This window comes from Scomber japonicus, chromosome 20, assembly GCF_027409825.1.
Source record: "Scomber japonicus isolate fScoJap1 chromosome 20, fScoJap1.pri, whole genome shotgun sequence".
Classification (NCBI taxonomy): domain Eukaryota; kingdom Metazoa; phylum Chordata; class Actinopteri; order Scombriformes; family Scombridae; genus Scomber; species Scomber japonicus.
Genome location: NC_070597.1, coordinates 26,267,673 through 26,294,701, shown reverse-complemented (window position 1 = coordinate 26,294,701; position 27,029 = coordinate 26,267,673). Strand labels below are relative to the sequence as shown.

The 27,029-nt window shown below is 39.3% G+C and overlaps 1 protein-coding gene across 1 annotated transcript in view; it reads left to right on the top strand.

Moving 5' to 3' along the window:
* Positions 1-26,695, top strand: part of reep3b (receptor accessory protein 3b) — a 46,833-nt gene extending 20,138 nt beyond the window's left edge. The window contains exons 3-8 of the mRNA XM_053341236.1: positions 8,278-8,354; positions 10,514-10,634; positions 10,808-10,921; positions 19,492-19,654; positions 24,879-25,012; positions 25,478-26,695. Coding sequence (XP_053197211.1) covers positions 8,278-8,354; positions 10,514-10,634; positions 10,808-10,921; positions 19,492-19,654; positions 24,879-25,012; positions 25,478-25,549 — 681 coding nt within the window. The 3' untranslated portion in view covers positions 25,550-26,695. The remainder of the gene's footprint in view (positions 1-8,277; positions 8,355-10,513; positions 10,635-10,807; positions 10,922-19,491; positions 19,655-24,878; positions 25,013-25,477) is intronic.
* The last annotated feature ends 334 nt before the right edge of the window (positions 26,696-27,029 follow it).

The window sequence follows — 27,029 nt, the reverse complement described above, 5'->3', positions numbered from 1 at the left end:
AGATGTTTCAGTACTACTTGGTATTGATTTATTTCAGTCGATACCTTAAAGGTATAGAGTATTGATACCCAGCCCTACTGACAATGGAAAAAGAAAGTGTTTTACAGATAATATAATAGATATTCGACCGTAAAGTTGTAAAGCACATTTATATGACACACATTCTAATGAATAGCTCAAAATGTCTGCTCTCTAAAAGTGTCACCACATCTTAGTGAAACAAGGTATCTGTAATAGTAGATATTGATCGTAGCTGTCAGAGTCATAGGGAATCTTATACTGATTTCCATTTAAGCTGAGGCTTGATGGGAGCCTATACATGCGTATAGATTGGAGCACTTGGAGGTGTTTTCTGGCAGGAGCTGGGTGATGAAACTACTGTCAGCCATAGTGAAATCTCAGTATGCTGAGTGAGTAACACATTCACACACAGCTTTAACACAGCAGCTCACAGACTGAGCCGCTGTAAGCTGTGACTCTGCTTCTAACTAGCTTTCACTCTCTGTTTCCCTCCCAGCTCTTTGTCTTCCTCACCGTCTGCCTCTGCTGCTGCTTCTCATTCCCTTCACTTACATATGATAACTGATTTGTTAGAGATACATTTCTATCAAAAAGCCCATATGGCCTCTCGTGACCTGTGAATTTCTGTTTAACAACTCTGGATGTAAGGATGAAATGGATAGAAATGAACATCAGTGGATACGTCAAAAATAACTCAATCTGGAAAGATATCACTGCAGCAATATTTTCTCTTTCATCTCAATGAAGATCCAAAATCAAAGGGTTCATTCAATATCATATGAACATAATTACACAGGAGTCCATCCCTACTACATAATCTTACACTACACTATGTTGTGTTCTTTATTTCATTTGTCTGGATAAGGATGGCCATTAAATAAAAATAGTGTAATATATTATAATTTAATTTCATTTGATATTTGGCTTCTTTTTTTTAAGATTTTGTTTGCATAGACACCTTTATTAAGCAGTAGGCAGACAGGAAACATAGGAGAGAGAGAGGAGGGTGTGACATGCAGTAAAGGACCTCCGATCGGGGTTTGAACTGGGGTCGGCTGCGTGTATGGCATGCGCTCTAACCACTCGACCACCTGCATGCCGATATTTGGCTTTTTTTTATCAGCAATTAACAAACACTTGTTTACTACAAGCTCCAAACCTTCATTGATTTAACAGCAGCCTTTTTCATATGGATCAGTGCAGCTTTATGACAGTGAACTGAGTACGTTTACACTGCTTGACTGTGCTATAGGATACAATTAACAGAGACAATTTTATTTTATTATTTATTTATTATTATTTTTATTTTTAACCTTGATTAAATGACAAAGGTGAATATGTCCCATAAGTGGCGATATATTCTTTTTATTTATTTATTTTAAGTGATCTAGGCTGAATTGTATGTATATTTGACAATTTTAATATATGCATGTGTTGTTTTTTTATTCATAGCTACTTCTAATGATTACATTCCCAGAGAAGTTTACTGTTTCAGTGCACTGATGGTTTGTATTGTTAAACTGTTAAATAGCATACCTTCATAACATTTGCGGGATCATTACAAAAAAAAAGTGTTTATCTATATATTCTGTACATATAGTATGGCTCTAGTATGTATAGTAATCCACAAGAACATGAGCCAGGAGCATGTGTCATGTTTTCAGAAAGCCAGATGAAAGAGGCTGTCACACTTTGAGTCACAGAAGCTAACATGAATGATTTCAGCTGTGTGTTGTTGCGAGGTCAAGCAGAGAGAACCTACAGGCTATCTCATCCAGCTGTGTGTCTGCATATACACTCAGGCAGGTGTGCTGCTCTGCTCAATGCTATTTCATTGTGCTGCAGTGACAGTAGAGCCAGCACCATATGACCTTTTTAATTGTTATGGTGAAGTCTCATTGAAATGAATGTGGAAGATGCTTTGATGTTTTTGATCTCCTGGAGCAGTCTTTAATTTTTTGGACAATGTTATATTTCCTTATCACAAAGTCTGCCACAATATGATTATGAGGCCTGTGATCAATATGAGATGATATCATATGCCTATTTAATACAATCAGTTCCATTTATATCAGCTCAAAACAGCAGGTTTTGTGTCTTTCAGACATTTATATCCAGATATTTAAATGAAATTCTATTTTTTTTAATGAAAAGAATAAAAATAGAGCTCCTGTTGTTCACTATTAATGTCATATGTTTAACAATGTGCAAATGTTTTTCATCAATTAACTTAAAAAAGCCCTAGTGAAAGTGATATATATTTTTTTTAACCTGTGGTACTGTGCCATTCTTTAGACACACACACACACACACACACACACACACACACACACACACACACACACACACACACACACACACACACACACACACACACACACACACACACACACACACACACACACACGCACACACACTACAGCCAATGGAAAACATTTGAACACTTAGAGAAGTATGATGTTAGTTTCCATGCCTACAGCTCTGCAGCTTCATATGTGACACACTGGAAAGTTTCAGCTGTGTTACTCAGAGCTCTTTCAGCTCTTTTTAAAGTAGCAGAGAAAAGCTGCTGAGAGCTGGTGAGCAGCTATATCTGACACATTAACTAAGACCAGGGTCAATGCCATGCTTCTTGTTTTAAGTGCCCGGACAGGTTCATGGTGTTCTCTGAGTACTTTATCTCATCATGGCATTGATGATGACACAGCTGATTTATTCAGAGAGGGGGGGTAAATCCCCTCACTGTCTTTTCTTGGATGCTTGCCATTATCTGCTGAGCTCTGGCACAGTTTGAATGTTAAGGAAGGAGGTGTATGCGTGGATGGAAATGGTGATGGGTGATATTGGATCATTGATACATTGATCCAGATCAATATGTTGGCACACCTTTACTTTATTCAGAAGTGCTGAGTCAGTAAATACACACTGCAGCTCAGCATCATGCACTGCTGTTTATACGCCTGCAGCCTTTAACTGTATTATAACCAAAACTAATTCATCAGATAGAGTTTCCCATGAATTTTCCATAGAAATTCTCAGGAAACACACTTCAAGCACATATGTTAAGACTTTCTTGTAGATATTGATGAAATTAGGTGAAGCTAGCAGCTGAAACAAGCCTGTGGCTGCTTTCATATGACTTCAGCTACACAGCAGCCCTGCCAGAGGTTACTCTAGTTCAAGTTGATTCTTCGAATTCATTCCAGAGACCCAGCCCTCTTTTCATGTTTTTATTACTCTTAGTGTGTAGTTATGTGTGTGTGTGCATACAGTACATCTGGAGGCTTTCTGACAGACATGTTTTCTCACTCAGTGTCTTGTTGAACATTTAAAATCAGTGAAAGTAAAAACCTCTCCACACAAATTCCATCTTTTCATCATGGGTTCTACTTTGATCATGTTTTCATCTTGTTGCTGCTGCTGCTTCTTCTGCAGTAGTTTAATTGAAAAATAAGAAACACCAGCTGTTCATTTTGACCATCCAACTCCAAATGATTCACATAATGGCAGTGGATAGAAACGTGCATGCAACCAGTGCAATATTCTCTCATTTTCTATTACTGAATTATTGAAAGACTGTCTATTTTATATGACAATGATTATTTATTATGACTATTTTAAGCCAATTATTTATTATAGGAAGGAAAGCTATATTTATTATTTGAAGACAATTAGGATGCTGCTTATATGGAATAAGTTTAGTTGTATTGTTTTATCAGTGCAATGACAATAAAATATCTATTCTATTCTATTAGGTTGAATTTAAAACAAATGGAAGGATAGATTGATCCCATCCTGGACATCACTCTGTTAGAAGTAACATGGCTATCCTCTGTGGTGATGATACACTAATGGTAAAGTGTTGAATGAGGACAGTTAAAGCTTTTAACCTCCAGGCTCTACTGTTTGACTCCACTCAGTTTCAAACAAACAGGCGTCTGTGCTGTGCTGAGCTGCCTGGATGCCAGTCTGACTTGAGCTGACTTGCCTGATGATGGCTGTGATGTTCATACTGAAATCACAGAAGGCAGTATGTAATAGAACTACTATATATCACTTAATCTGTTTATATGTGTGTTTAGACAACCACTACTTATTTTTCAGGGGGATTATGCTTCTGGTCTGTTACTAGTCCTGGATTGACTTGGTGTGTGTGTGTGTGTCTGTGTCTGTGTCTGTGTGTGTGTGTGTGTGTGTGTGTGTGTGTGTGTGTGTGTGGAGCTTTAATGGGAGCAGTAATGTAAATGATACACTTACTGTTGATGCAATCAGTTTTATGAGTTGTGAAAATATACTCTGTTTATTAAATGCCTTCAAGCTAAAGGACTTGAATGATCTTGAATCACCTCTCTCCACCAAAATGATACATAATTATGGAGACTGTGTTATGACCTGTCAATCACACATTAAAGGCCATGCCCAGCGGCAGCAGTAGTTAGGTCATCTGTGATAAAACAGCTGTGTAAAACCTCACCACTGGTAGCAGAGATGAAATGATAAAAGCAGAGTTTATGACAGTTGTAGAAAGTCATTGTAAGCTCACCAGCACAATTAACACTTTAACACATTCACTATTTTAACTAATTCTGATCCAGCTGAAGTATTCCTTTTGAACCACAAATGTATTTAGTGCACATGTTTTCTTCAGATTTGATACTGTTATAGTGAAGACATATTGACAATCTCACTATATTATGATCTTATATTACTAAAATGAGAATATAAAAGCCATAATTATTTCTGTGAAAGTGAAGGATGCAACAACTTTTGAATGTTAGGCTACACAATAGAATAGCCTTTAACACTCTCTGCAAAAATGGATACCAGCTGCACAAAAGAATTCATTTTAAAAATATTTCCAGGTTTGGACATTGTAGGCCACCATAGGAAAAGTCATAAGGCTTAAAGAATGTAATTGATGTGGTTTTTAATTGCTTTCAAATGTCAAAATGGGTTAAATGTGACCCAAATGTTTGACTGGTTATAAATTGTCATCAAAAGTATATGTGATAGTAACAGAGTGCTGAGGATGACATTAGTGCACCATTTGTTGAGAGGAAAGATGAACATTGAGAAAGTAGTGATGAGTTTACATCAACTGTAAATGACTGGATGTAAAAACACACAGACTTCTGATAAATATGTGTGTGAGTATTTATTTAGACTTGAGTGCATGCAGACAGTGTAATGTATCTAGAGAGAGAACAGTGACTCAGGCCTGATTGTCTCTGTGGGAGTGATAGAAGAGAGAGAATTCTCTCAGCACAGAGTGGAATGGAAGTTTCATACAGTTGTATCAGTATCGTCAGAGGAGTCAACATGAGCCTCCACGTTGTCTGTGCTTCTGATTCAACTGCTTTCATTTAAAGGTTTTAGGTCACATCAATTCATCTGAAGAGGATTATCACAACTAATTCTAAGAAATAGGGGAAAAATATCATTCAGAAAGTTCATGAGTCCATGATGATGTCATCAGTTAGATTGTTTTGTCTGACTAACAGTATGAAAGTTAACTTCCTGTCATACAGAACATTACATATGAACCCAGCAAACTGCCACGTTTGAGAAACTGGAAGAAAAACACATGTTGCATTTTTGCTTTGAAAAATGACATAAGCAATTCATCAACTAGCAAAATAGACAGTTTATTATTATAATTTAGCTTTCAATTGACATATCCATTAATGAAGTATTACTTGCAGCTCCTGTTGTTTTGAATTGGATTGGTGCATGTTAGGAAACTTGAATTAACATAAAAGTTATTGTTCTCATTTTGATCATTTGTCATTTTTGTAAATATACCAAATAAGTTCTTCTTGTAGCTTCTACAGTATAAATATTTACTGCGTTAATTAGTCTTCTATGATAGTATATTGAATATTTTTGGGACAAAATGACTAAACAATGGAGAAAATACTTGAACATAAGTGGAGTGGAATAGTAATGTTAGTTCTTTGTATTTTTCTATAAGACACATGACTATAAAGTGTAAAAACAGCCAAGCCAACCAAGCTTCCTGGTTGTTTGGGCTCATGATTGGCAGCTTTGTGTTTGAATCATAGGCAGATAGGATCATGAGGAGCTACTTTACACTGGATTTTATACTATAGCAACATTTGACTTATTGAAAATGCTTCAAGTTTTAAAGACAGTGTAAAGTGAATTCAGACATTTTCTTCTAAACACATTAAATAGGTCATAAATGTATTTCTAAAAAAGGTGTAAAAAGCATTTCAACCATTTAGATTTGAATTGTGGAGCTAGGCTTCACAAACTGTTTCAACATTTCTGTGTTCAGGATTTAGTGGGCGGGTCTGAAAATCACCGCCCCTGCTGCTGTAGAGGTATAAATACATTCAGCACACACTACTACTACTACAGTCTACAGTTAGCCAGTTAGCTGAGTTAGCCGCCGAGCTAATAGCTGAGTTAGCCGCTGAGTTATAGCAGAAAGCTCTCAGATGTAGCGTCCATGTTTCTGGTAGAGGTGGTGACTTTGATTGACAGGTGACACTTGGTAGGGGGCGGGGTTTCAGCGAACTCGGCGGGCACGCCCACAGCGTTTGGTAGCAGAGAAAGAGGCTGAGTTTTACACAACTTTGAAGCCTAATTTCATATATTTGGTGATTTTTTTAATCATTCAAATTTGGCAGGGTGGTTAACAACACACTTTTCTGTGGTATGTCAAACTCAGAACACATATTTATTCTTACTTTACACTGACTTTAAAGATATTTAGTCACTTTAAATATTTCACCATTAAACTGGATTGCTGGTTGGTTGTAGCCGGTTGCTGTAAAAAGCTGATGTCAGGTGTTTTTTTCTTTTTCTTTTTCTTTTTAATGGAAGGCAGTTATTCACAGACAGGGCCAGTAAATGTCTGCTATTGCCTCAGGAAGGCAAAATGGCTGCTGTATATTTCACGGAGGTCACATCTTAATGTCCTCCCTACTGATGAGATGAAGGAGAGAAAAAAAACGATGGTAGAGACAGACAGAGAGAGAGAGAGAGGGTATGAAGTGGAAGATGAAAGGGAGTGGTAGAAGAAAGCGGTGCAGGCAGAAGTAGATTGAAATATATAAATTAGACGTCTTCTCCATCTCACTGGCTCTGTGTTTCACTCTCTCCTCTTCACATTTATCATTCCCATGAGCCTTTGCATGAGAGGGAGTTCACTATGAGGTCACCAATTAACCAGTCCAGCAGCAATGGTGCAGGCACTGGAGAGAAAGTGCTGTGTGTGTGTGTGTGTGTGTGTGTGTGTGTGTGTGTGTGTGTGTGTGTGTGTGTGTGTGTGTGTGTGTGTGTGTGTGTGTGTGTGTGTGTGTGTGTGTGTGTGTGTGTGTGTGTGTGTGTGTGTGTGTACGCCTAATGTGAGTTGGGCTGCAGGTGTGTGTGTGTGTGAGAGAGAGAGTTTGTGAGACAGATGAATGTGTGTGTTTGTGTTCACTTTTAAACACACAGTCTCACATTCTATCCACACACACACACACACACACACACACACACACACACACACTGACATTTCATTAGGTAGTGTCAGTGTGTGCTCAGTCATGCAGCAGCAGTCGGGTCTAGCTAATACCTCAGCCTGCCATGTGACTGTCTGCCTACCCGCCACCGTCTAACACCGGCTTTGATATGGAAATAGAGTCAGAAGAGCCTGGAAAGCCCTTAAAAAGAGGGATGGAGAGAGTGAGGAAGAGAGCAGGGAGGATAGAAGAATGGATAAAAAGCAAGAAAAATCTCTGTAACCTCAGTTTGCCCTTTCTTTGCTGACCCGAGAGGGAAAGAGGTAGAGGATAAAAGGAGGAAGAAAAGAGAAGAATACTATCTGAGGCTCAGATTCTGTAACTTTAAGACCTTAATCCAGTTATTAAAGTCTTCATGTGTTCACTATAATGACCATGTTCACTTGTTACATTCATTCAATGAACAATACACACAGTTACACCTCACATCTTTTCTGTGTTCCTATCACAAACTCGTTTTACCACACACACACACACACACACACACACACACACACACACACACACACACACACACACACACTAGTTACACCAATGACTGCAGGCTAGAATCAAATATTCATGAGTCTCCAAAATGCATTGTGCAGTTTTGACAGTTTTTTCAAGGACAAATAAACAGCTGATTTTAACATGAGGTTTTTACGATGATGGAAACATGTGTCACATAATCTGGTTTGTGTGTGTGTGTGTGTGTGTGTGTGTGTGTGTGTGTGTGTGTGTGTAGGTCCGATGGATGATGTACTGGATCGTGTTTGCCCTCTACACTGTGGTGGAGACCATCACTGACCTCACGCTGGCATGGTGAGTGAACACACACACACACACACACACACACACACACACACATACACACAAATACATGCATGCATTCTCTCATTAAATGCACCTACGCCTATACACCTATATCAATTTCACATTTAACCTCCCATTTACCAGTGATTCATGACACACTATCTTTTTGCATGCACCCACACACCTCAACTCTTCTTTCTGCCAACATGAAGCTACAGTTATTTACAGAGCATCTTTAGTAGTTGAGAGCACATTAAGATATGTTTTCTAAAATAGAACAGGCTGTATTTAATATTTCATATGTCTTGTGACTATTGAAATAAGTTCTATGTCAATAGATTGTCAACATCTATTCACGTGAAACATTGTCATGGATTCTATGGAAATCTGTGAATATACACATCAGTCAGTTTGTGTTCGTCTTAACAAAGAAAACAAAAATATATTTATGAGCAGCAAAACTCAGCACAGACTCAGCAGCCAGACATTTCTCTGCTCTCAGTTTAGTAGCAGCTGAGATCGTCACTACAATGAGAATAGATGGTCCACCTTAAAGGTCAGTCCACCTTTAGTGAGCCTGGCCAGACTTGGCTAACCCACTGTGGCTAGCTTCAGAGCTAACCCCTTCACTTTAATCAGCAGGTGGTTAACAGGACATAGGAAGTTGGCTTGGGTTCAATTCTTTGTGTGGGTAAAAAAGTTGGCATACACAGGTTTCATTATCTCCACTGCTTATCAATGAGCTTGCATGCTGATGAATATATAAAACACAACTGGTAGATAAGAAGTTATCTAATTCATTAATTAATTAATTTGAAACTTAACATTTTTCAAACTTGAAAAAAAGTAAGTTACAAATGAGACCGATTGAGAGAGGGTGAACATTGTGTTATTTGGTTTAAGTTGTTGAATGCTACAGTGTATGTTGGTCAGCTGATCTCACTGTTACTGCTGATTGCTGTTCCACTAATGTTAGACTCTGAGAGACGGTGTAGAAAGTTCCCAGTGTACTTCCCCTTCATGAGAGACTTGATTAAAGAAGTTGAGATGTATTGATATCCATAAGGAACTCATCTCTGCACATAGAAGTGTGTGTGATTATGCTTAGGCTTCATGGTGGGGTTACCAAGGTCTCCCTCACACCAGAGCTCCCTAACTCTACCACAGCAGCCAAGAGCAGATACTCAATCCATGTTGAGAATGAGAGAAGAAAGAAGGAATCTGAGGCGCAGGGCCAACAAAGAAGGGTCACAGAGGAGCACCTGGAGCAACTTAAAAAGAGTAGAAGTGCCATCCAGGAAGTGTCTGAAGGTCTGGCCTGAGACGCAGACAAGTTGGCGGACGAAACTGAGGGCAAGCAAGTTGGCAGCAAGATGTCAGAGCTCATTGCTAAGTCCAACGCTTTGAGGAGAAGCTGGCTGAGCCCAAGAACCTGGATGAACAGACTGCAGCCAAGCACACACTATAGCCTCTTGTGTGTAGTGACACTCACTGACACACACACACACACACACAGCTGCACAGTGAGACTGGACTGCTGCACTTTCTGAGCCTCATTTACTGCATGTTATGTCTGTTATTTATTTTACATGATTAGTTTCACTTTAAATAGCTTTGTGACCAAAAGGCACTATATGAGACTATGGAGAGGGTTTCTTACTCATTCTGTATTATTAGATTACACACACTCTCTCGCTCTCATACACACCTCACAAAGCTACTGTCTATTAAATATGAATGTGATTACTATATTAAAAAAAAAGATTAAATTCAAGCACTAAATACTTATTTTCCAGGGCTAAAAATCCACACTGATTCTCCATGATATCCTTCATACTTTATTTCATTTAAAGGTTTTATTAAAAGAGGTTATAAAAGTCTTACATTTAACTTGGACCACCTTAGAAGTACCCTTATGAGTGTTTACTAATGTAATCATAATTGCCTCATAGCAACGACAGCTAAATGATTATACTGGAACACAGTTTAATATCAGCCCTTATTAACATTGAGATGCTCCCTGTGTGTGTGTGTGTGTGTGTGTGTGTGTGTGTGTGTGTGTGTGTGTGTGTGTGTGTGTGTGTGTGTGTGTGTGTGTGTGTGTGTGTGTGTGTGTGTGTGTGTGTGTGTGTGTGTGTGTGTGTGTGTGTGTGTGTGTGTGTGTCCAGGTTTCCTCTGTACTACGAACTCAAGATAGCCTTTGTGATCTGGCTGCTGTCTCCTTACACCAGAGGAGCAAGCCTCATTTACAGGAAGTGTCTGCACCCACTGCTGTCTTCCAGAGAGAGGGTAAGATCACCCATCCATCCATCTATGTCTGTATGCACGGCTTGTTTGTTGTCCTGTGTGTGTGTGTGTGTGTGTGTGTGTGTGTGTGTGTGTACTTGAACATATTAAAGTCTGAGCTTTTTACTCGATTAAAGCGGTCCACTTGAAAAGTGTTATTGATTCTCTCCCTGTAGGAAATAGATGATTATATTGTGCAGGCCAAGGAGAGGAGCTATGAGACCATGGTGAACTTTGGGAAGCAGGGACTGAGCATCGCTGCTACTGCTGCCGTCACTGCAGCTGTCAAGGCAAGTGTCTAAGAATTCTTTGAAAAGTGCTGCATGTATTATAACACTGTATTATTATTATTATTATTATTATTATTATGCCTCTGTGTATTAACCATAACTTCAACGCAGCATTACTGTCTTACCTTTCCTTCCCCCTCTCCTTAATGCCTTTATCTTTACTGATTAGGATGAATATATTAGACATGTTTTTTTCTATGTAGAAACTTGAAGTTGTAGCCGCCTCCATTTACACACACCAGAGCTTTTCTACCTGTTTTCTTCAGTAAAGCAGTCCAGCAGAGGTGTCAAACTCCTTTTCATTTAAGGGCCACATACTGACCAATTTGATCTCATGTGAGCTGGATCATTAAAAAGATGGAGGGTAAGAAGGGAAGGAAGGAAGGAGGGAAGAAGGGTAGGAAAGACAGACAGTGAAGGAAGGAAAAAAAGGAAGGTAAGAAGGACAGATGTTAGGAAGGAAAAGAACACAGGAAGGAAAGTGAGCCGGATTGCTCCCCTCAGCGGGCCGGTTCTGGCCCACGGGCCACATGTTTGACACCCCTGCTCTAACCTCTTGATACAGAATGCACTCACTGAGGTTACTAAATCACAATCAGGAGAAGACAAACACAAGTAGAGTTATTGGGGTAAAGGAGTGCAGGAAAGTTGCAATTGGGGAATACTGTACTCTTGCAAATGTATCCTCCATGTGCCTCTCTCTCTCTCTCTGTCTCTGTCTCTGTCTCTGTCTCTGTCTCTCTCTCTCTCTCTCTCTCTCTCTCTCTCTCTCTGTCTCTGTCTCTGTCTCTGTCTCTCTCTCTCTCTCTCTGTCTCTCTGTCTCTGTCTCTGTCTCTCTCTCTCTCCCTCTGATGTACCTTGTTGTCCCTCAGCTCTCACTGCAGAGTCAGGAGAAATGAAATGTGTGTGTGAACTGGTTTCATCAGCATTGCGTGAATTCCTGAGTGTATCAGATAATCCCCCGCTGATCTCCTGTCTAAAGGCTCCGCTGCACTGAGGTAATCCCAGGCAGAGGAAATCTACTACTAAATAGAGAGGCAGGTTATTGGATCCACATTCACAGCAGAAGACCAAATAGCATTGCATGTAATGATTTAGTGTGATACCTGATCCTGGGGTTCATCAGTCACTGTTCAACATAAATGGCCGCGTTGCTTCAGAACATGTGGGTTCTGAGCTGCAGGCGCTGATCAGAAGAAGACCGCTGGTATTAGTTCCAGGCTTTCATAGCTCATACTACACTGGCTGAGAGACTTTTACCTTTCTGCTGTTGTTATGTGATTAATGTACTATATGGCTGCTAAACCAATATTTCACACTTATGATGATAAACTGGCAAAATTGGATGAAACTTAATTCTCCAAATGAGTAACATATATATCCCAGTGTCTCTATTAGATTAATGAATTTGCCAAGCTAATAAAAACCCAACAAAAATAGATTAATAAAACCAATGAGAAAATAAGACTTTACTCATTTGTTGGAACAAGATGAAGTTGCAAAGAGAGAGGGCAGACTCTGAACATTTTGATGTATTTTGGGATCATGATGGATAACTGGAGAGACTGTACTGTCCTGTCAGAGTAGAATTGTATCCATATGTGCTTATTTTAAATGATTTGACATGAGTGAATCCACATGTTTCAGATTGTGTACTGTCTCTGCCAACACTTTGTGAAAAGAATCAACACATTTTTACCACAGCATTTCCACTAAAAGCAGCTGGTAAAAATTCAACATCAGTAAAGCAATCTATAGCAAGCGGTGTTCTGTTATGTCTAAATGAAGCAGCCATAGAGAGCAGGGTATTTAGTTCAGTCTTTACATGATTTGGACATAATGCAAGTCTGTGTGCAAGCAGTCCGACTATCTTCAACAAACTCTTTTCCTTTTCTAGAACAATACTAAAAAGCCAAGAGAAGTGATGAACCCTCTAATAAAAACAGAAAAATGAATGACTTCACCGTTAAATACTGTTTGACTCATTTTAACATTTAAAAGCAATAAAAAACCCAACAGAACCTATTACATTTTTAAACCTCACATTTTATGACATTTCCTAAAGTGGCCCAAAATATGCAAAAATCTTAACATGTCAAAATGATTTATTTTTGTGCAGCTGGTCTAAGTGTTTTGCACATAGAGGGTGTTTTAGGTCAAATTGGATTTGTATTTATTCAAAGGGATCTTAAAGTGAGCAGAGGGGGTCAAAGCAAGTTAAAAGATGGTGATCAGGAAACTTTTACACTTGGGCCTGGCAATAAGTTGATATTGTGATATTTTATGGATATTGTCTTAGAGTGAGTAAAGTGTTGTCTTTTCCTGCTTTTAAAGACTTCATTACAGTAAAAATGTCATTTTCTGATCTTAACACACTGTTCTATTATCAGCCTTTATCCATTTAGTCATTATTTCCACATTACTGATGATTATTTATCAAAAATCTCATTGTGTAAATATTCTGTGAAAGCACCAATAATCGTCCCTACAATATTGTCAAAATATCTGTAGTTATTTGGTCAAAATATTTGATATTTGATTCTGCTCATATCATCCAGTCCTAACTGATACGGTCATGAGAACTGTCCATGTCCCACCACATTGTTATCATTTGCTATGGTTACCATCCACATGGGTCCAGTGAACCTTTGAGGTGTTGTGTAGCAATATTGAAACAGTGAAAGAGTCAAACTCAGTGTGTACATGTATACATCAGTGTGTACATACAGTGAGGACATGGGGTCACAAGGACACTTTTCACAGCATCTGCACCTGTAAACAAGCTTATATAAGTACCAAATCAAACTCCTAGGAACATAGTGGTTGCCCAACATAGACCTCCATGCAGTGAGGGGCAGCTTTCATAGGACTGTAAAAAGTATCTGAGTCCCTTTTTCACTGATCGGTGCAGTGGAAGGAGTGATTGGGTGGATCTGTTATTCTTGTAAGATGATAAAGGACAGAGTTACAACATAAAGGCAACACCTATCCTTCCCCCACACAGCAGCCACAACAGCACAAATCTTGCCCTGATCAGTCTGCAGTCCCTCAGTTTATTGCCCTAAGGTTTGAAACAGCAGTCTAATGCATTCAGTGTGGAGTTGATAGTGTACAGTTGACAGAAAAGGGGAGCATGTGGTTTGCAGGAAGTATTGGTGGGTTTAATGGTTCTAATGAAAGCTACTATTCACAAATGATGTTGCTGAATGATCCTTCACTTTCAATAACATTCACAGTAATAATAAGTATGGCTGTCTTATTTTTAGATAACATGAAATCATAATATAGTGTGATTGTAAAGGTGTTCACTATAAATAAACAGTGTCAAAGCTAAAGCAAACTGGGATTAATCACCCATTTATTAATGATTGCTTCAAAATACATTAGTGGTTTGAAAGAGTAATGATAAAGTGATACATGAGCTACCATACTATGATAGGTCAGAATATGAACAGTATGTAAATGTCAAGACAGAGTAGATACAGACAGACCAAACAAAACCAAGAGTGTGTGTGTGTGTGTGTGTGTGTGTGTGTGTGTGTGTGTGTGTGTGTGTGTGTGTGTGTGTGTGTGTGTGTGTGTGTGTGTGTGTGTGTGTGTGGTGACACTAGTCTGGGACTTGTAAACCCCTCCTGTCTCTGCTTACATAAAACATGCTATTAATCACTCTCAAAGCTATCTCTCTCTAACTCTCACACATTCTAGTCTCCTGCTTTCTCTCTTTCTTCCTCTCTTTCTCACTCTCTGTCTCCTTTTATTTGTCCTTTCTCGGACTGAAATCTCTCCTTCTTCCCTCTGGCTCCTTGTTTTTCCTATATTCCTTATATTTCCACTGCCTGTCCTGCTCTTCACTGTTTCTCTCCGTGTTTTATCACCGCAGTGCTATTTCAAATCCTTTCCAAGCCTTTCGTGTTTTGAGCAGGAGTTTGATTGACCCTGGCTACCAGTATATAAAAGCAGCTGCATTGTACATAAAACCACCTGTCTGAACCTAGCAGACTGACTGGACCACAGCGGCTCAGAGAGAACACTTGTGAGAAAGCTTTCTGCAGGGAGTGTGGCCATGCTTTGCTTTACAAATTCATCTCAGTGTTTAGAGGCATGCACATCAATAAACATGCATATTAATATAAATGTAGCCTGCAGCAGGTTTAAATTGAATCTGTAAAGCATGTCCAGGTTTAAAGAAGCAGACTAGTTTTTAAAAACTTGGCCATGCTGTTTGTTGTGTTTTACAGCTGTGTTCTGCTCTGATCTGTGGGCTAGAACTCAGCTGTGCTTCATGCCCACACCACACAGGGGTGTCAAACATGCGGCCTGTGGGCCAGAACCGGCCCGCCAAGGCGTCCAATCCGGCCCACTTTCCTTCCTGTCTTCTTTTCCTTCCTATACCCTCCTGTCATCTGTCCTTCTTTCCTTCCTCCCTTTCTTACTTCTTTCCTTCTTTGTTTCCTTCCATCCTACCTTCCTTCCTTCCACCTTTCCTTCATTTTCTTTTCCTTTCCTTCCTTCCTTCCTTGCTTCTTTGCTTTCTTGTCTTCTTTCCTTCTTTGTTTCCTTCCCTCCTTCCTTCCTTCCATATTTCCTTCATCTTCTTTTCCTTTCTTCCTTTCCTTCCTTGCTTCCTTCCTTGCTTCCTTCCTTTCTTGTCTTCTTTTCCTTTCTTCCTTTCCTTCCTAATACCCTTTCCTTCCTTCCTTCCTTCCTTTTGTCGTTCCTTCCCTCCCTTTTCCTTTCTTCCTTCCTTGTTTCCTTCCTCCCTTCCATCTTTTTATTGGTCCCGCCCACATGAGATCAAATTAGTCTGTATGTGGCCCTTGAATGAAAATGAGTTTGACCCCCCTGCTCTAACACAAGAACATGCTTCTCTCCTTGTGATCAAGTGTTAAATACAGTTGCAGTTACTGGGCTACTTCTGGCTTTCTGTAAACAAGAAACCTGCTTTGTATAATGAGAGCAGGAGCTTGGAGAGATCTGATTTACCCGGCTAGAATTCCCCTTGGAGAAGGCTGATTTCTTGGCCATTAGTTCCAATTGGCTTTATATATGTAAGTCACTTCAAATCAGCCATGGTTCCAAGATGCAGTCAGGAGAATGGAGGCAATCTGATAATCTGACCTGCTGAATTTGTAAATAGATTTGACCGTAACCAGGTTACTACAGTGCATGTAAACATGTTTTCTGGTAACCTGCCTAACTGATATCTCTGAGTAATCTCATTTCTTGTGTGCATGTTGACATGCTGAGTCAGCTGGACTTTACTGTGACATGGCAGATTTCTGTAGTGTAAAGCTTACTGTTTACAGTGAATCTGTGCTGTGGTGCGACTTCTGACAACGTCGTCCTACTAGGCATTATTTGGATAAACTGATTACATATTGGGAATGTTAATGGTTAGTTTCACACCTGGAAAAACTATAAAAACATAATAAAGTGACATATAAACAGTCCTACAGCTTTCAGCCTGACTCAAAATCTCCACTACTGCTGCTTTGGTGGTTCAGGGCAGCGCGACTTCTTCCTCACATGTTGGACTGAGGACTCACTATCGACCCTGAGGTACAAAGTAGTATTCAGGACAGCGCCTGTTGCTCGCTAGGTTAGCATGCTAATTTCAGTAGACATCTCTACAACACCATACATAGATATAAAATGTCAAAACTGTTATTTCTTCACATTCTAGTGATGATTTTAGTTCTTTTTTTGACAAGTTTAACTAAAATTCAGGCCAAATCTTCTGCAGTGCACCTTTAAGGTCAGACTGATTACTTCTCCATGAATTAAACGTTTCAAACATTCTTCCTGCTATTGGTTTCTATCACTACCAGTGATTTCTAAGATACATAATATCATAACATGCATGATAATACAAACAGCATTCAAGATAACACAGACAGACACTATTGTCAATCAATTACTCTGTTGAAAAAACAAAAATAAATTGACCATGTTTGCTCATAGACACGTTTCAGCATATTATTTACCACCTTTGTTTTAGAAAGGACAGTTGCTATGTGCATAACACAGAGTCAACAAAACATTAACACCCACAGCAGGAATGCCCTTAACACCCTCCAGGCTTTCCAGTTCCTGGGTGTCTCTGTGTTGATGGGATATTTTACTTGTGACAACACTGTACTGGCTTATCACAGCAGCAAATGAGTTCACTCTTTGATAAATCAACAACAGTAATGGAAAGTACTTGAGACTTGTAGTTGACTTGTGCTTAAAAATGTGCTACCTGCAGCTTACTCTGTCTCTCACACTCTCACTGCATAATTGGTACATTGATACAAATCCTAATGTAAAATGGTAATGTTTCATTCAGACAGGGAGCAGGATTTTCCAGTGGTTTATTCATAGTGATGTGTGATTTCTGAATTGCACTCAGTGGTTGAACCAAATCACTCATGAATGGAGGGATTTAGAGTTGACTCACCTTTGCTCTCCTCCCATCTCAGAGCACATCCTGGTTTACAATGGGTCATTCTCCTGCAGACACAGACTCACTGACCACATATACCACATAATATGAGCTTGTCTTAATGATCTGCCTCAGGCCTCTGCATGGTCAGTGTAATGGACTCTTCTAAATATGAGTTCATGTGGTCAGTTCACTGTCTGTTCTCTCCTCGGGGGCTTAGAACACACTGAACACTGTACAGCAGGACCTTTGGGGAAATACTTAGACACACAGAATAAGCTAAGTATAGAGCTGCAACCATTCAAATTAATTGCTGACTATTTTGATTATTGATTAATAGTTTGAGAATATTTTCTGTTTTTTAGTCCTTTATGACAGTAAACTGATTATTTTTTGTTTGAGATGTTTTAAAGATCAAGCAGCTAATGGATTAATAAGCCTTTCAAATAATTGCGTTATCAGCTTATCATGCATCAATCAATCAATCTTTATTTATATAGCGTCTAATCACAACAAAAGTCATCTCAAGGCACTTTACACATTGAGCAAGTCTAGACTGTACTCTATAATTTAAGACTGTTTAATTTAACGATCAAATTATCAGCAGCATCAACTGTACAACGTTTCAGTGCTTCTCTTTCAGTGCCATATAAAAGACTACCAATAAAAGTGCATGAAATTGTATGAAAGTGATTGTAGGTTATTATGAAAAGGCATGCTCCTGCTTCTACACAGCTTGGAAGATAGAAGATATGAATATGTGTTTATATTGAAGGCCTGTGGGAACATGCATCACTATAGCTGTACTCACACTGCTGTGTCTTAACTGCTGAGCACACTGATTTTGGTTTCTAATTGCATTCTTCCACTGGGTCCAAGTTGTGTTGTGTGGATGTGCTCTTACGTGCTTTAGCCTAACCCTTTTGTTTCTCTTTGTCTCTCTGTACTGACATCCCTCTTTCTGTAGGCTTTCTGTGCTTCAGCAGGCTGCTCTGGGAGGTAAAAACCAGTCAGTGTAAGCAGCATGGACACTATGTTCCCCCTGCCATTTCATTACCACTATTATTCTGTCATGACTCCATGCCTCCCCATCCTTTGCTTTTTCTTTTACCACACCAGGCAGCTCACTTATAAAGTATAGACAATGTTTGCAAACATATTTAACTCATTGAACTGTTTATAACTTCATTTTCCTTCATTTATATCCTTAATGTTTGGGAGATTTTTTTGTGCCTGTGTTTAAACCTTTCATTTCACACTTGATATAGTTTTTTTCACTTGCTTTATGCTTCATCAAAAGTCCCTCCAGTCAGTTTAGTTGTCTTTTTAGGCTTCTGTTGCTCATTTTGATGACCGTTTCAGTGCTGTTATCTCCATCATTATTGAATTTAAGATTTTAAGATCATACCAGTTTCTGTTTCTGTATCCTACCCATCCCTTTTATTTACACTATTCACATATTGTAGTTAAGAATGGCTCACTGAGTCTAATAAATGGGATTCATTAGTTTTACTGGTACTGATCAGTAGAACCTATATTTGCAGCAGTTTTACACACAGCTTGTAGGTGTTATGAATACATATTGAGTCAAATCAAAGCATATTTCAGACATCCTCTATTTCTATAACCCATTTCCACCACATCATACATGCAGAGATTATGTAGGGCTAGTCAAAGCCCTAACAATGAAAAAACTGAATGCAAAGAAATGAACAGCACATGCATCAGTTGAAAGAGACAGATTCATATGTCAGTTCTCTCTCTGGTCAGTTTTCACATTCAGCTCTAAAACTACCTCCAGTGTGGGTTGAAAGCTGCAGCCAATCGATGACGTGTGAGACGTGCACAGAATGTTTATGAGGACAGGTACTCGAGTCAAGCTAAATACATCTCTGGTGTATTTTGATCTTTTTGACTACAGCACAAAAATGCAACCCAGTTGAAATGAGCTCGAAGCCTCCACATATTCAGAGGGGACAGCAGCTTCTCCACCTCTCCACCCACTGGAGCTGTACAGACTCTCACTCACTTCATCACTGTGTTGGCTTGAGTCCTGTTCATCCCTGAGAGATCGGAGGTTCTGTTTGCTGCTGATGCAATATTGACTTTTGTATGTATGTGTGTGTGTGTGTGTGTGTGTTACAGGGTCAGGGTGCCATCACAGAGAAGCTGCGTAGCCTCAGTATGCATGACCTCACACAGATAAACCAGCAGGATGACCGAGGAAACCAGCTCTACCAGTACAGCTCCCAGTCAGCCAACCCAGCCATGAGGAGATCACAGAGCACTGACGCTGCTGACGGAGCAGGTACACACACACACACACACACACACACAAATATATAAACATTCCTATAAGCACATCTCATGGTTTGTAGCTGTAGCTGAGCTCAGTAGCTGGATTTTTGTTTGTCAGCTGTTACTTGATGCAACTAATAAAAATCCATCTGCTGAGGAAAATTAATGCTCCAGAAAATGCTAGTAGGTGGAGCTCGGGTTGAGATTTTATTTGTCAAGTGCTATGCATAAAAGGTAAATGAAGGAATCTTAAAACATGAATAGAGAATTTAAAATGACTAAAAAAAAGAAATGTACAAAGCTGTGAATGAGGGTCTGGTCTCTTTGGGCAAGTCTTAATCTAGGAATGGCACTGAGTATGTATGTGTGAATGTGATTCTAGTGAAGAGATACACCCAGCAGGCCTTGAAGGTGATCAATAAAATCTTACAATTAACCCCAAATTTCACAGCGAGCCAGAAGTGTAAATCCACGAGCGAGAAGTCTTGAGAAGAATTTTTTAATTGGTAGTCTCATTATTGGAAGTCCTATTTGTGATTCAGACTGATAAGACTTATATATATATTTACATACATTTCACATTCATAAAGTCATGTTCGTTCTGCTTTCAAATTCAGCTATAGATGTTTACTTCCTTCTGCTAGACCTGCCTCCACTCACTGTGAACACATTCAAATGACATACAGTGTTTATATTTGAGAAAAAAAAAAGAAAGACAGAAAAGATTCAGAAAGTAGCAGAACCTTTCCTTTATTTACTGTCATTCCAAGGTTATGATGACTTACTGGATCTCTCAGTGCAGAGACTCAGGGTTCAGCACTGCCAGCTACAACAGACTGTAATCTGCCTTCTAGCAGGTGGAAAGCTGGCAAGGGTTCTCGTCCTTGTCACTGCACTGGCGACGTACTAATCAGTGGAGCTGCCTGCGGGTCAATCTCCCGTGTGTTACGTCCTCCCTTGGTGAAGCTCATCACCGCTGATGATGAGGTCACAATATGCAGACATGAAATGTTCCTTTCTTTTGGAGAGTACAGGCTGTACCACGGCCCTGACTGGAACTGAGCTCAGGTGGAAAAAAAGTGCACATTTCCACATTTTTAGGCAAATCTAGCTCATGCTCACAACTGCTACTGTGAAATCACTTATCTCACCTAGCAGATAAATAGATAGATATGACAATATAACTGCCATATCAACTTGTCATTTTGGTCTTTATCGTTTTTTTGGAGGGGGTTTTCATACAGGTGCTTTCTTCCTTCCATCACATCCTTGCTGAGATCTGCAGGTTGGCTGGCATTTCAATGAAAGTACTTTGCAGCTGTGTGTGTGTGTGTGTGTGTGTGTGTGTGTGTGTGTGTGTGTGTGTGTGTGTGTGTGTGTGTGTGTGTGTGTGTGTGTGTGTGTGTGCGTGTGTGTGCGTGTGTGTGTGTGTGTGTGCGCGTGTGTGTGTGATGACTTCCCAGCAGACAGGAGGATGAGGTTGAGTGGGATGCTGGTGGAATGTCAAACACACTCTTTCTCTCTCTCTCTGTTCCTTCTGTCTATATGTCTCTCACACACACACAGTCAGTGAGTGGGGGGTGGGTGGGTGGGTGGGTTGGGGTGGGGCAGGGGGTCGGGGAGGACAAAGATGAATGTATAGGAGGAAAGAAAGTGGAGATGTAAGGGATGGATGGAGAAGGAGTAAATTGGAAGAAGAGGTGGATGGAAGGAAAGGAAGGCTGATGGACAGCATTAGCATACTGAGAGGAGAGAGTGTATTATGTATTCAGCTCAGCCAGACTGCAGAGACACACACAGAGTGAAGGAGGAGAGATGTTTTCACCCTGTATGGTTCTCCCTGCTATGGAGGCTTTTCAGGTGACATCACACAGCCTCTGGTGGCCATGTTTGTTCTTTTTTTCTTCATTGTTGTGTTAAACACATAATTGTGTCGAGCCAAACCAACAGTGATTGATCTACTGTCGTGTGTGTGTGTGTGTGTGTGTGTGTGTGTGTGTGTGTGTGTGTGTGTGTGTGTGTATGTGTGTATGTGTGTATGTGTGTGTGTGTGTGTGTGTGTGTGTGTGTGTGTGTGTCATCTAAAAACTATTAAAACACTCCAGCAAGCCACACTGTTGCACTGGGTGATATGTTCCTTCATCACCATGAACACACACACTCTGTTTATTCCAACTCAATCCCACACACACCATCCTTCTGCCAGAAATGCTCAGTGGAACACCAAATGTGGATTCATCCGCCACTGAAAATAGTCCCCATCAAATGCACAGTTCAACATTTGCTAAAAAGAGTGCCCAGCTGTTTTAGGAAATGAAACTTTATACTTGTGAGCTGTTTTTAAAGATTGAAGCCTTGAGTTGGAACCAGTGTGCTTAGAGCTGAGAGACACAGCCAGGGAAGGGAAGTCATTAAGTATTGGGAGCTGGTCTAACACGGTGGTGCTTTTGGATGTAGCATAGGGTTTGTTGAGCTTGTTGAGTTTGTTGAGGTTTTTTTTAAACTGAAGCTATACTAATGTCATGATTTATATTTGTGCTGCATCACAGTAGTCTACATGATGAAAGCAGCTAGTCAGCAGAGCTGCAACCATTGAGTATCACACCGGATGTGCTGATGCACAGCACGGGTATGTGTTCATACGCTGTTGGCAGCAACACATTTACTAGTCACCTGTGTAAAATGGAAGAAATGGATTTAAACTGTTGGTCATGGTCTTAGTCATAAAGTATGAGGAAGACATGAGCCACTACAGACTGTATTAACACAAATCATAGAGTGAACATGAGATGAATGAGTGTACAGTCTGTTGCAGTAATCCTGTTTCCAGCCCACATAGATAGATCTTGTTATTAACAGTGTATGATTAAAAATATATATATATATATATATATATACACATATACATAGACCACTCTATTCCCAAATGATGTCATCAAACTGCTTTTTTTCGTCTGAACAACATAGATGTAATCCAAACCTTATTATTATTTTACTATTTAATCAAGCTGTATCTTCTCTGAGCTGTGTTCCATCATGTGAGGAAACACATTCAGAGGGGTCTCAGTTGGGGTTTGGGATGCTCTCGGCTGAGTATCTCAAACCCCAACTGAGACCCCTGTGAATGTGTAGACGGAGCGTTGACTGATAAAGCCCACAGCTCTCCACATGACAGGAAATTGGAGCGTTTTTACCACAGAATAGACTGGTAATGGCTGGAATGACTGGAATGACTTGATTTGTTCTCCACAGGCCAGACAGAAAATGTTAAAAAAGTGAAAAGGAACAGAATGGCAACATGTCCTTCCTTTGTGAATAAGTTTTCATGTGAGAGTGAGGAGCAGAGGATGAGTATAAGCTGAATATAACACTGAACAGGCTTCAACACAAGAACCCAAAGCAGACTTGGCTGCTTTTTAACTGCAGTGCTCCACAACATTCTTTCACTACTGACTGCAAAAATACACTTCTGGAATCTTTTCTTGTCTTTTTTTTTTTTTTTTTCTTGCAATAGCAGTTGATTACCATCCAACCATCTTGTGTTGGAATTTGAAACCTCGTGTGAAGCTGGCCTCTGTCTCATCCCACCCTGTTTCCTCTGGGAGTGGAAAGGTGGTGGGTTGCTTCCAGCTCTGGAAGAGTGGGAGGTTTTACTCTTATAGACTCCAGATGTGACCCAAACAACAGCACAGAGAACTGGAGCTAGAGCTTGGAACACATAGAAAACACATTGCACTTTAACAAAACACTAATGGACACTTATACAGCCATTTTTATACTGTATGTGTTTAACAGTTTCAATGTAATCATGTTATAACTGAAATAACATGAATGTGATGCTGATGAATGTGTGGGAGATCTCACTGCTGTGATTCTATGAGGAGAGACAAAGACAATGCGAGTAGTAACAGCTGGTGTGTACTGCCCTCTAGTGGTCACTCATACTCTGACACCTCCACCCAACATCCACACAGCCCTGTCAACACATTTTAAATCACAATGACACCCATAAAGAAATGATTAGGGTGGTGTGTCTTTCTGCACCAGGTTATCTATGTCAGTGAGATGTTTTTATTGAAATGATAACTTCCTGTCATCATCTGGTGCTGTGTCATGTAGGAGGTAAATCCACAATGAATATGAATATATGTTTAGACAAAATAAGCAGTTTGATCAGACAAGGTATTCCTTTATTAGTCCTACAGTGGGGACATGTTCAGTGTAGACAGTAAAAATAGAAAGAGAATAAAGCACAATCATTAATAAGTGAAAACACAAGCAATGAAAACAATGTCGTGAAAATATAGTAACATTATGTACAAGAGTAATATTGGTGGTGTCAGAATGATAATGATAATATACCTGAGTGGTATACTGATGTTAAACTGAAAGAAAAAGCTCAGGACTTAGAGCTGGTTCCAGGCTCCACCAGTGTTGATGTGTTGATGTGTCCTTGAGCAAGATACTGAACCCCAAATTGCTGCACCATCAGTGTATGAATGTGTGTGAATGGGTGAATGTGACATATAGTGTAAAAGTGCTTTGAGTGATCAAAAAGACTAGAAAAGTGTTCTATAATTACAGTCCATTTATCATTTACCATATATATATTTATATATTGAACAGTTGAAGTGAATGAATGTGTCAACTTAGGCACGCTGATAAACAGCTAAACAGTTTATGGACCACTTCTATGTTCTATAGAAACAGCTGACAGATTGACTGCTAATGATCTAGCATCTAGCATCCATCACATATAAGCTTTACAACGTCTCCACCAGTCATGTTGCAGTTAGAATGCAGTGTGGCTGGTGTTCAGCAGGTTAGATGTGTCTGTTTCAACCTGTAGGACGTCTGTAAGATGACATCACTTCCTGTGTGCGTCAGGATGTTTCATTTATAAATAGAACAGACTTCATTAAGTGACTCAGGTTTAATGATTGAGTCGGAGATGGTTTGATGAAAAACCATGGTGTGTGTGTGTGTGTGTGTGCCTGTGCGTGCGTGTGTGTGAGATGAATTGCACTTTGTCTCACTTTAACTTAGGACAGTGTTGAATGGGTCTGAGCCACAGCAGTACATTCAGGCTGTCTTTGTTTGTTTTTCTAGATCATGTGATTGTTTTAAACACACCAGCCAAACATGATTTGTAAGATATAAACTGCATATTACCTAAAGTTAAATCAGAGTTAGTGTTAAAGTGATTCCTGATGTGTGTGTGTTTTGTTTTTCAGAGTACTATTATGACCAGGAGGAGAGGACAGATGAGGAGACTGAGCCCACCTTCTCTGAAGACGAGGCTGTTAGTCAGAGAGGACTGAGACGATCTCAGAGTGTCAAGATCGCTCGATCCAGAGTCCGCAAAGACGTGAGTGTCCTTCACACTTCTGTTGAGTAGTTCTATCGCTCTATGAAATAATGAGAAGTTAAAGATCAATCAAACTGTATTGATATAGCAGCTTTCATACAGGTTAATGTAGTTCTTCACAGTTGATTGACAAGCTGATAATAAGACAGAACAAGTGTAGATAACATCAAGAAAAGGAAGACAATTGATGATGGAACAAATTAGGCAGAAAAAATAGAGGCCAATGCACACAAGAGGATATTAGAATGATACAAATGCTTGAAATATTTAATAAAAGGAAAATAAATGAGAGGAAATAAAAGTTTATTAAACAACTACCGTAGGTTAAAATAGAGATGAAAAACAGTGTTGTATTATTATTCTATATGTATATGTAGTAATAAGTGAGCAGCCTGCACAGACTCAGTGTGTATAAACATATTCCTGCATTACTGACTACATCTTTTCTTTTGATGATGTCACCAGACTCGTTATGGATCCTTGAAGATTAAAGGCAAGAAGAGACCAGCACTGACTTCTGCTACCTATGGAATGTGACAAGACTCACATACACATACACACACACACACACACACACACACACACACACACACACACACACACACACACACACACACTACACACACTACACACACACACATGCCACAGAGCTTTCTGCTGATTGGTGGATGGTGTAGTCAGCCAGTACTGCAGCTCTTGTGGGTCTGACTTCTCCCTCCGCTGAACTCTTTTATCTCTTTTTATAATGAGCTTTCTGCTGACATATTTATGACCTGATACATCCACAACCAGAGACTCTGGAGATGTTTTACTCTCAGACTTTGATGTGTGTGTGGGGTTTTGGGTTTTTTTTGGCATACATTGTTTGTTGCATGGGCTTGTGTGTTTTTATTTGTTTTTTATTAGAAGTAGTATTATAATTTTTAGATGTGATGTTATGTATGTGTAGTGTTTTAGATCCATCTTTTAGTCATTTGAAAGTGTTGTGTTATCACTCTCTATGAAGGCTTTATAAGCTGTAACTAATGGCTCTATTAATCAGTCACCATCACTTATACATCATTCATTAGAACACATTGAAGCTGCCAGGTTGTTAGAAATCATACTAATCAATCAGCTGATCAACAACTATTATCTCAACTATTTTCATCATTCATTCATAGTTTTTAATTATAATTTTGACAAATATTCCCAAGTTGTGTTTTTTCTTTCTCTTATGTGATGATAAATTGATTATCTTCTAACCAAACCATTAAACCATCCTTTGAGAAAAATCTGTAGATTTATTGATAATGAATATAAATATCAGTTGTGGTCATACTTTACTGGCTGTTAGGAGGCAACAGAAAAATTACCAAAAATACATCATTTGACATGTTAAATCTTTATATAGTTGTAGTACTTCTTATAGTAAACATTATCATTCATTTAGAGTTATGTTTCTGCTGTTCCATCATTCACACTCTCATTAGTTTACATTACACACACTTTAAAAGAAAAAAAAGTCACATTCTTTGTCTTACATATGAAAAGTTGAACAGTATGATGGTTAATATTAGAGAACTTTAGCTAGATAGTGCTGTGTAACTGACATCACAGATCAGCTGGCTGACTCTACATGTACTACCATTACTCTGTATTAAAGCATGTCTTTTATCACAGTTAAACAATTTACACATTTAAACAATGAATCACAGGTGTGTTGTAGTAATGAACCAGCACAACTGCACACAGCTCATTGTTGTGGTTGAGTCTTATCACTCTCTTTATCTCTTTCAGTTTTAGAAGTTGATGATGTAATGTTCACAGCTTGTTGTGCTGCCCCCAAGTGGTCAATCCCCCCTTAAACACATCAATGAATGCAGTTTCAAACACTCCCTCCCTAATACTAGTATGCTAGACATAACCTGGCAGCTCAAGCTACGCTGATGAATGTTTTATAACTGACTTATGATGCATTAGTAAATGATTAATTAGCCATTAATGAAGGTATTAGTGTCAGTTTATAATCCCTTTG